General features: G+C 38.6%; 1 protein-coding gene across 5 annotated transcripts in view; it reads right to left on the reverse strand.

Annotated features, from left to right (window-relative positions):
- WAPL (WAPL cohesin release factor) overlaps positions 1-10,633 on the reverse strand; it is a 132,051-nt gene that overhangs the window by 6,742 nt on the left and 114,676 nt on the right. For all 5 annotated transcript variants that reach the window (XM_017746263.1, XM_008642781.2, XM_017746261.1 and 2 more), the window contains 7 exons: positions 9,426-9,653; positions 5,439-5,550; positions 4,339-4,436; positions 2,718-2,794; positions 1,343-1,518; positions 922-1,037; positions 86-247 (listed from right to left, as the gene is read on the reverse strand). In XM_017746263.1, coding sequence (XP_017601752.1) covers positions 86-247; positions 922-1,037; positions 1,343-1,518; positions 2,718-2,794; positions 4,339-4,436; positions 5,439-5,550; positions 9,426-9,653 — 969 coding nt within the window. The remainder of the gene's footprint in view (positions 1-85; positions 248-921; positions 1,038-1,342; positions 1,519-2,717; positions 2,795-4,338; positions 4,437-5,438; positions 5,551-9,425; positions 9,654-10,633) is intronic.

A 10,633-nucleotide genomic window follows, 5' to 3' on the forward strand; every position in this document is an offset into this window, starting at 1 on the left:
ACTCTTTCATTGCCAAGTTCTCCCTTCCCAACCCTGCCAGTCTGATAGTGAGAAATGGTACCTACTGCAGGAAAACACTTCTCACCTGCACTAAAGCCTGAACAGCATCAATCTGTCCAGTTATCTTCAGGCTTTCGTCTCCTTCGGCCGTACACAAGGAGTCAAAAGAACATGATGTTTCCATATTGACAAGGCAGTGCCTGTTCCGGGCACTGTATTCGACGAGATTGATCAACAGACCCAATCCCTGCAAGATTGCAAAGTCAAGAAGGATTACACACATTGCAAAAAAAGGTAATTTAGCAAAAAACATCTATTCAGATAAACATCTTCAGGCCTTATCTTTCTGAGAATACACAACTTATGAAACAGTCTGATAGACAGGGATCAGGATTTAATGAAATACAAGGCAAAACAGAGATGCCTGTACAGGAGAACTTTTATGCAGGAATCTCTGTTTTTCCAATTCTGAACATTAAAACATTTTTGGAGCTGAAGATTCATTTACAGGTTAGGAATTCAGGTATCCAACCCTCAGCTTATGTTCTTAAGAGATCCTTCACTGTTTCACTGTTGCTATTTAGGCCACTCTGACCCATTTTATATATGCTGAGGTAAATCTGAAAAAGCCTTTAACTCAATTTTTCCACAATTTAAAAGATGTTTGAAAATTAATAATTCACATACTTACTTAGCTAAATCTTTGTTCATCAAGCAGTGCACTTTTTCCCACCAAATACAGGGAAAAAACCTGTCAAACCCACAAAATCCTGACAGAAACTTTAAGTACCTCACTTTAGGTATACATGTGGTTACTGAAAACTGTAGGGGAAACTATTCCTTAATGAGGAACCAGAGCAGCTCAATGCACAAGAAAGAGGCAAATCATTTTCTGTTGATGTAACAAGCACAAGAACTTACCAGCACCCGAATATCAAATCTCTGTTCTTGAGGTAGGAACTTTGGAACCTGAAGCACACAATTCATCGCTGTGCCTATCAGACCATCTTGTTCACCTGTTTTTGTACTACCCCATTCTGCAAACAAAGAGAGGTCAAAGGCTCAATATTGAAAACACTCACACTCATAATGGTAAGCAGCCTAATAAAAACCTTTTGGCCCTAATGACAAACCAGCCCCTCTCAACCCAAGCCCTCATCTGAACATTTCATACTTGCAATTCTTCACGCAGCTTACAAAGACAAATTACTCAGGGCACCTACCATGCATAACTGCTTTATTATACTGGACTTGAAAAGCCATAATCAATACAGAAAAATATATACACTCATGGTTTATTTGACACTTCACCACAGAATATGCAAAAAATTTGCTGTTTTACCATTATCATTTGTCAGGTTGAGCAAGACCCCAATGATGGCCCTCATGCAGTCTTCCACTGCTTTACCCACGTGGTTAGTTACATTCTGGTGGGGCAGAGGCTTATTGTCTGGTAAACAGATACTGTCTTCAGCACGATTATATCTCTGGATTAACTCCTCACAATGCTGCAGTGCTCTGCAGGGAGAAGGAGCAGAACAAAATTATCTTCACAACATACAGAGCATTCCACCTTTATACTTGTTTCACAAGGAAAAAAACCTTAAACACAGAGCTTTATGCAGAATTTTTCTGATACCCAGTCTGTAGGGAGAGATAAACTTATCACCTACAAAATCTTTTATAAGCTCAACTGAAAACTGTGAAAACAAAACCCTGGAAATCTCAGAGCTTTATCAGCTTGATATTTCAAGGGCTAGTTAATTTTCCTTTCCAGCTTCATCACGTGGTCTTACAAAAGATATCTCCTCTTCTTACAAACCCAGCCTCTCATATCCTCCGACCATCAAGATACAACATGATTCTGACAATGTTACCAGAATGTTCTCTTGTTCTCAGAGCTATTTCCACTCAGTAAGGAATGACACATGACTTCCCAGCAGTAAAATCTTAATCTTATAACACTAAGAGACCACAGGCACAATTCTACTGCATAACATTAGTTTCATGTTAAACCACAACACTGATTTCCATTACAAACAAAACCTGAAATGTCAGAAATATATACTGGTTTAAATAACATATTAAACTGTGGCTTGCTTTGTTTTAATTTAAAGAAATACTCCAAATAGCTAACCTATTACCGTGAAATCATGTTTCCAATGAGGTCTGCAGAGTCAAACTTTCAGCTGCATTTGTTCTCTTACGAAGAGCAATACAAGGTGCAGACAGGCTCTGCCACCCAACTGAGACCTCACCCAGATTGATAAATGGGTTAGAGGTGTTTGTACAAGAATCTCTGCCACGAAGAAATGCCAGAACAAAATATCACTATTTTGATTCTTAGTTACACTGTTAATTCTGCTATGCTCCATTCCAGTAAACACTTAAGCATAATGAAAACACAATAAATAAATGTCGCTTCACCCTCTTCTGTGTTCCTACTTAGTACAGCAGGAGCTCAACCCACAGTCTGCAGCTTCTACAGACCCAACAGTAGCAGCATTACACATTGGTAGTACTCAGGTAGTTGCCCATACCCCCATCTACATTAACTTTACTCAATGAAAAGCAACAGTGGAAGTTTTGGGGTTATTCGTCCCAAATATAAACCATGGCATAAACCATTTCTTTTTTTTCCTTATCATGTGAGGTATTTTGCAAAACTAGGGGTTTTCGGGATTTTTTTTTTTTTTTTTTTTTTTAAAACAACTTACTTAGCTGAGGAGACTATGAGTTGTGAGTCTTTGTATGCTATCAGATAGCTCTGATTTTCTGGATTATGCACAGTTACCTAAAGAGAGAAGGAGAAAGTAGTATTAAAAATGGGAGTTTTTTTCCCCGAAAGAGAAGCATTTCCTTTTATTACCACTACACTTTATTCAGTTCCACATTTCTTGGCTATTATCCAGTGTAAACTTTCACTTCTCATTTTCCAGTATTTCCTTGGAGTTTTCATCTCTAAGTAATTGTGGCATTGAAGATAAACCCATCTTCCCTGATGAAGTACAGAAACCATGCAGCAGAACGTTTCGCCACAGCAGAACCCTGAAGCCACATTCTGGGACTACAGTATCCCAAGTGTGCACACAGAATACAATTATATATGTGGTATTTTAAGGACTTGACATCAAATCCACTTCTGAGAGCTTACTACACGTCCAACCGTAACACACAAGGTCTTCTCTGATTCCCTTGACTGAAATTTGGAATCAACTTTGAGAAACAGTGGAAGTTTTTCTCTTGGACTTGCATGATTTGGCATGTTTTGATTTTGTCATCTCTGCCAAGTTCCGAAGGATCTTACTACATCACAAACACCCGTACGTCCAAATTTGAATATTCTAACACTAGACAAGGCTCTTCTACTGTTGCTTGGCAATTCCATCTATTGAATATAAAAGCAGAAAATTAATCTGAATTTTTTTTTCTCACTGCTGAAAAGACAGGTAAAGAGAATTTTCAAGTCACCCTTCAGCAATGGTTCTTGTTTCTCAGTTTTTAGCTTGCATTTACACTCTAAGTCTGTCCTTCTACTTTAGTGAAGAAAACAAGAGACCACTGGAGCTACTTTCCCTCTAATTTGGGTCTAAGGTGTTCAGCAAGATTCATTAACCTGTACTCTAATCCCAGCTGTTTTCTGATGTGTGGACATGTCCAGCTAGAACATAACAAGGCTCTTCTGCTTTCTTCAGGTATCACAACAGAAACAGTAAAACCAGGAACAAACACTAAACTTGGCAAAACAAGGCAGTGCAGAGAAACACACTCACCATTCCTGTCAAGTAAACTCTACAAAAGTACCACCATGTATTTTGATTTTCTTCCAAGTTCTCAAAGAAATATTTACCATCTGCATTTACGCACTCAACTGATGACAGGACTCGTTTGCCTTTCAGGGCAATTTTCTCTTTCAGCACTTCCCCAGCTGATGGTTCAAAGTAGCAATTCTTAAAATTGATTTATTGCTTCTAAGAAAATCCCACTTCTATAATGATCAGTTACTACTAGACACACATTAGAGAGTCAAACTCATGCCTCAAAAACAACATCCATAAACAGCAGCTTTTTGTAGGAACTTAAGAAAAAGAATCATGTTACATTCAGTTGTTCTTACCAAAAATAATCTTGGAACGCAGTACACACACACACAGAATAGTAAATTAAATTTTCAAACATTACAGAAACACTGATAAGCATCAGAAAGTTAGTACAGTCTATGAAAAAATAATCAACCTTATAGAGCTGTAATGTGACTCCATACTGAAAGAATGTAAACCAGAACAGGTCTGCTTAAGAAGCAGCTTTCAGAAATGCAAAGGATCTGCTCATACTCACACTTTCTAAGACCCGTAAACATCTCTCTGCACCCCATAACGAAGCAACCAACTTCTCTTCGTTTTCATCACTGCTTAGGTGATCCACACATTCTTTAACTAAACACAAAAAGAAGTTGTTTTCCTCCATAAGTAAGAGGTCTTCAAAAGCTAGGTGTACAAACCAACCAGCTACTCAAGAGTTGCTATCAACCTTGTTTTACACTTTGCACACCTCCAATGCCAGGAAACAATCATGAATTCATGATGAGCACTCCAAAATTTTTCATTTTTCCATGTAAATGAAAAAAAACCAAACCTTACAATTTTGTCTTTACAAGTTTGAGATTGTTGTTACAAATCACCTAGCCATGTATTTTATTTTCTCCTTCCAAAAACAGTGTCCAGTACACGACTGTGTTCCTTAACTCTAAGAGAGTCTTTTAGAAGAGGAAAGAGATAGGGCAAGCACACACTTCCCACACTTTACAAGCCTGAAACCATAACTTGAAACTGTGTTCAAATTGAATACTTTTATCTCTCCAATCCTTCCTTTGTTCTCCCTCTGTTTACTTAAGACCAAGCTTTATTCAGGTCAAGAATTCAGTTAAAAATGTCCCTTTTCCTACCTGTGAGATTCTGATCAAAAACACAGTAACTGAGACACATCTTTGAAAAAATAATGAAATCAACTGTCCCCCCTCCCCCACAATTTCTTCTTGAAGGGTTTACTTCCTTTGGTATACTTAGTTTAAAAATATCTGGTCTGAAAATAATTCTAGAAGACTATAAAGGAGAGTCTACTCTAGAATAAGTGTGCTGTACAGAGATATGTAACAGCATTCTGTCCAAGCTTAAGCCATTTACACATTATAATGCAACACTTTACATTCACATTCTGTTTTAATATGAAAACTAACTTCAATCCCACATGCAACAGATTAAAGTCACTAATATTTCTCAGTAACTTCATATTGAATTGTGTACTTTATTTTTAACACTGCTAAGAAAAATACATAATATTTCTATTTTTAACCACAGGAAATGAACATTCCAAAAAGCAAACATCTTACTACAGTTCACTCTTTTTTTCATGCTGTCAAAGCAGTATCCCCACTATACCTTTATCTACAATATGATCCAGACCACCCAGAAGTCGCAGTTCTTCTTTAAACCAGTCCCCAGCTCGCTTTGAGGTGAGAGACAGTAATGTCTCCATTGCCAAATGCCCAGTCTGAAAGAGTTAGGTTCTGGAATTAGTAAAATCATCATTTGCAGCTGTAGCCAATATATCAAGTCATACAAATATATGTCACATGAAAACCATAAAAATGAAAGTAGAGATTCTGAGTAGAAGAACCACCAGAGGGAGCAAGAACAGACTGGAAAATATGTGTATCTTAAAAAAAGGACAGTACTGATAAAAAAGGTACTTTGCCTTTTCAAATTTATTTTACTAATAGCTTAAAAACCCAAGTACACTCCTGTCATCTGTTTCTCTTCGTATCAAAAGAAACGAGTGGAGGAAGGAAATGGCAAATCAGCCAAGCAGTAAAAAAAAAAAAAATCAAGAAAATCCCCAGTGAACACAGCTTCTCAGTCTCTCAGATAGATGGGCTTTGCTGCTCACAGATCACATTTGCTTCCAATGTAGGTATCTTGTGCTTTTAATTTTAAACCTACAGAATAAGGCAATTAAACTGAACCACTGTAGGAAATCTTCTTCTATTTACTGATACACTTCTCTGAAAATAAAAAAGGAACACATATATAAGTTCAACAACAGTAAAGGTAAGTTCACTCCCTACAAATGGAAGTACAACAGTACTCATCAGGCCTGAGCAAATGCTCCATTTTCTTAGTATAAGCCCTCCCCCCAACCCCCAGCATCTCCAGCTGCTTTCCTGGCTTTCAAACTACTTGATTTCCAAGGAGGAAAACAGAGTCGAAGATCAGATAAAGAAGAGTTACCACCCAAAGTTGTTTCTGGGTTGTAGGAGCAAGCCCTGCAGCACACTGTCACTGTTAGCGTAACAGTAGCAGCATTTCTCCAGGGCAAATGGAAGCATCTCGGGTCAGCAAAGTGGTGTGGGGATCAAGAGAATACAAGCAGCAGCAAATCTACAACAGTTAACTTCCTAAATACCTTCACAACAAAAGCTCAAAGGCCACACAGTATTTTAAATACAGTGATTGGTTTTCTACTAGAGGGCAATAAGACTTCAAATAAATCCAGAAGAATATAATCTTTGTACGTACTTAATAAGAACATTAGTTTTCTTTTTTCTTTTTTAATAAAAGCAATGAAACCTTGTAACCCTTTTGCTTTTGAGAAAAGTAATCCACTATATTCAATTTTTTTGTCAATTACTACAAAACTTTAACACCAAAGGCTCAAAAGATGGTTCCCTTAAGCTTTCAGCCTTATGCTGAGAGTGAAACCAGAATAACATCTTTTACCATCTGAAAAGAGAAGTCACTCCTGAAGGTTTTTGTTATGATGCAACAGTGAGGTGGTAGCTGCAAAGGCATGAGCTACAGAGGGCTGTGCTCCCTGACAGGTGAAGGCCATTTGCTGAGGTGAAGGCCAAGTTCTTCAGGTTTTATCTTCTTCTAATCCAGCACAACGAGCCCAGAACAAATTCTACCTGCACACACCTCCTTTTCAGTTTCTGGGTTTACATTTTAACATTAAAGAAAACAGAACCTTGGAATATTCAAAAATTAGTCCAGCCTAACGTCTAGACAGACACACAACGTTGTCGTGGAAAGTGGGAGGCAAATTGATCACCTTCGCCTGGTCTGCGTAAGATTCAAAAAACCGAAGGTGTGACTGGTTAGGCACAAACTGGAGGTATAAAAACATCTGCTGCAATCCTCCTGTTTCTCACTGGATATTGTCAGAGTCTGAAAAGGCTCAGAGCTTTACTTTACCCCCAAAAGATTGGCATTTTTGTTTGCATTTTCTGCCTGTCATCTGGTACAAAACAGAGATTATTTACTGTATCTCATGACAGGGATCTACATGAAAGCAGCTTCATCTTCAACATATGAAGTTCATTGTTGTCTCATCTTACCACTGCTACTATTTTAAACCGGAAGAGAACCTAATCATCTCATTTGGCTTGCAAATATTCTCTAAATACTATACAGTCTCTGCTTCTAGATGGTGCAGCTGGAAGGAAACCAGTTTCCATCTGTGAGGTACTACAGTATTCAATGCATTTACAGCAACAGCTCAAAATAAATTTAAGAAACAGAGCTGCCTCAGGGAAAAACCCTCAAATAAAACAGCTGAAACTGATGGCCTAGGATATTAATGCTCTTTACGCATGAACAACGTCCTCACAAGACTGAGTCCCTCCCTTTTGATATATCCTCTCCTTTTAAAATCTGTGTCTAAGAAAACACGAGAACAGAATTATAGTTCATAAAAAAGCAACAGGCTAGATCAGATTATTAATATGAGAAAAGCTCAAGCAGGAGACAGTGGTCTTTGTGGCTGGATGCTTTAGCAATGAGGAACCTGCCCCAGCTGTTCCATGCTTAATAAAGGGAGCTGTCTTACATTTTATAGTGCGAGAGATATCCTGGCACTGACAAACTCTGCTATGTGAGCTGCCTTCAGTGCCAAAACAGCACTGAAAGAAGACTCTGATTATACCAAATCCTAGCTGATCACCACCCAGAGAACAAATTTCATTCCGTGGTGGTATTTTCAGACTGTAAACTGAAAGTGCAGAACATAATCTCAAATTCATTCTTCCTTTGCAGATTTCCAAGGTCAGAAAGTTAATTCAAGCTCCCTATTGGCACCTTTCATATGTCTGTAAGAAACAAGCCTAAAATTGAAACTTGTAATTCATTGTCACCATGATCTGATTACCAAGGTTAACAATGATGTAATGGATATTATCTTCCCCACCCAAAATTCAGCTCTTGCTAAAGCTACAGAATAGTGACTCTTTGTACCAGTTCAGCTCTCTGTTCCATAACCAGAACTTGGAGGGAAAACACCCCAACAAAACTCTTCCTAAGCTGACACAAAAGTCCCAAAAGGTACAAAAGAAAATGCCAGCTGAACAAGGCACATCATCTTTTACTCTAACTGAATATGGAACACAATCCTGACTGCAGATTACTGCCAGGAGTTGGAGCATTACTTGCACAGACAAAGCTCTGAAAAGCTCACTTCATAAGCAGTAAATCAGAAGCTTCTCCCACTGGGTATAAGCATTACACAAAAAATGGCAAAAAACCCTAATAAGGATCTTGAAAAGAATGTATTACAGGATGTCAAAAAATCAAGATCATACTAACATCCACTATACTGAAATATGGCAAAAGCAAAGACACATTATTTATTTTTGTCATTTATGGCCCCCCATCTAATCAATCTGTCAATCAATTCTTTAAATACACTCTTCTAAAAAGCCTCACCACTTATTCTTTTTATTTCCTAAGATAGCTTGATGCTAGCATCAAACCATAGCCAAATTTATTTTAAAACAGAACCAGTTCACTCTGCTGCAGATGAAGGTATTTTCATAAAGAGCAAGCGTGCTTGAGAAAGGAAGGAAAAAAAGTCATCCACATTCATGGTAAGCAACAGAACTGCCACCACACTTTGGGCAGGGAAAAATCAGTTCCTGCAGGATGATTTTTTAATGGGAAAACCTGCACCACATTTTGAATTTAGCACACAATACTCTTATTCCCATGCACAAACCCCTACTTGTTTGTGAAAGTACTTACAAAACTTAGGCAAGGAAATGGAGTCAAATAACCTATGTGTGGTCTTCAAACATACAGTTATTTAGTGTTACTTGTTTGCAACTGCTCCCTGTAACCAGCTACCCTTAGCAGGGGCAAATGGAGACTCATACAGCTGAAGAACATCCTAACTTTACCCTACTAACAACCTTTGAAAAAGGAAATTTCAAATTTAAAGAAGAAAACACTTGCAGTGCAGTCAAGTATACATCAAAGACAGATAAAACACCAGGAATCCTTTTCTGGGGCTATGAGATGAAGGATGATGCTTGCAAGTTCCATTTTATTAAGCATTCCACAACTGCCAAGGCTTTCCAATAAAAGCATGTTACGCACCGTGATGTTTTCAAGATCAAGATGTTTGTTGTGAACAGTTTCACATAGTCTCCGAATTTTTTCCTTAATTTTATTCATGTCTTTTTCATTCAGCAGCTTGGCAGAGGAAGCATCTTGTTCCAATTCCAGAAGCCGTATCATCAGATCTAGACTAGCTCTGTCTAAATCCATGTTCAAGCGATCTCTACTCAGGATGTACATTAGAGCTGCTGTACAAAGGGACAAATTCTTGGGTTGGGAGAGAAAGAAAAAAAACAGCTTTTATTAATCATTTTAGGCAGACCTCTTACCATTTTTAATAAACAAGCTAAAGACTTAAAAAAGAAAATGCCTGACAGGTCCCAGTCTTAGCACTTGCATGAGCACTCACTACTGAATGGAGATTCCTTCTAGCAAGTTACTAATGTGTTCTAACAAATAAAACTGAGACATAAAGCACTCAATGTATTTACAAAGCCCTAGGAGAAAAGCAGGGATTTCTGCTTTTTAGGGACTCAGTGCTGCAGACAGAGTAAGAAACAGTAACTCCAGTAACACAGTATTGCAGAAGAGACAGATGGCAGGGGAACAAAATGAAAAAGCCCAGGGCACACACCAAGGTAGGTGAACATTCTGGTTCGAGGGGATGAACTGGTGATGGCACCAGAAAATCCGGAGATGATGGGGACAATGTCTGCAGGGGGGGAGTGCCTGGGGACATAAATTCGGATTCTGGCAAACAGGTCTGTCAGGTAATAGTTTATCCAAACTTTTCCAGAATAAACACATTTTATTTCCAGGGGAATTCTGCTTTTTGGAAGTTGCCAGAGTATACAGCAGCTTCCCCCTGTGCCTCATCCCCATCAGTCCTTAACACATGAATGTTATTAACCTGACCATCCATATCTTACACAGAATTGGTGTAGAGGGACACCTGACTGGCTAAAGGACACTTAATTCTTCTTGAAGAAGGAATTAAATTCTACCTTCATAAGGATCCAGAAAAGCCAAGGTAGAAGTTGACTGTCAGGAAGGGACAGACAACAGTGAAGCAAAGCTACTCATTCCTGGTTTCTAAGTACAGCCCTTGCACTGAGCACAGAGCTCCAAGTTACAGGAAAGAGGAGAAATGTTCACTGGAAACAGAGGTGTGCTGGGCACAAAACTGTCAGAAACCTCTGGCAGTAACTGGAGGAGTTGGGAGCTGGTGGTGGGGGGGGGGGGGGGGG

The sequence above is a fragment of the Corvus brachyrhynchos genome, unplaced genomic scaffold (genome assembly GCF_000691975.1).
Source record: "Corvus brachyrhynchos isolate BGI_N302 unplaced genomic scaffold, ASM69197v1 scaffold279, whole genome shotgun sequence".
Taxonomy (NCBI): Eukaryota; Metazoa; Chordata; class Aves; order Passeriformes; family Corvidae; genus Corvus; species Corvus brachyrhynchos.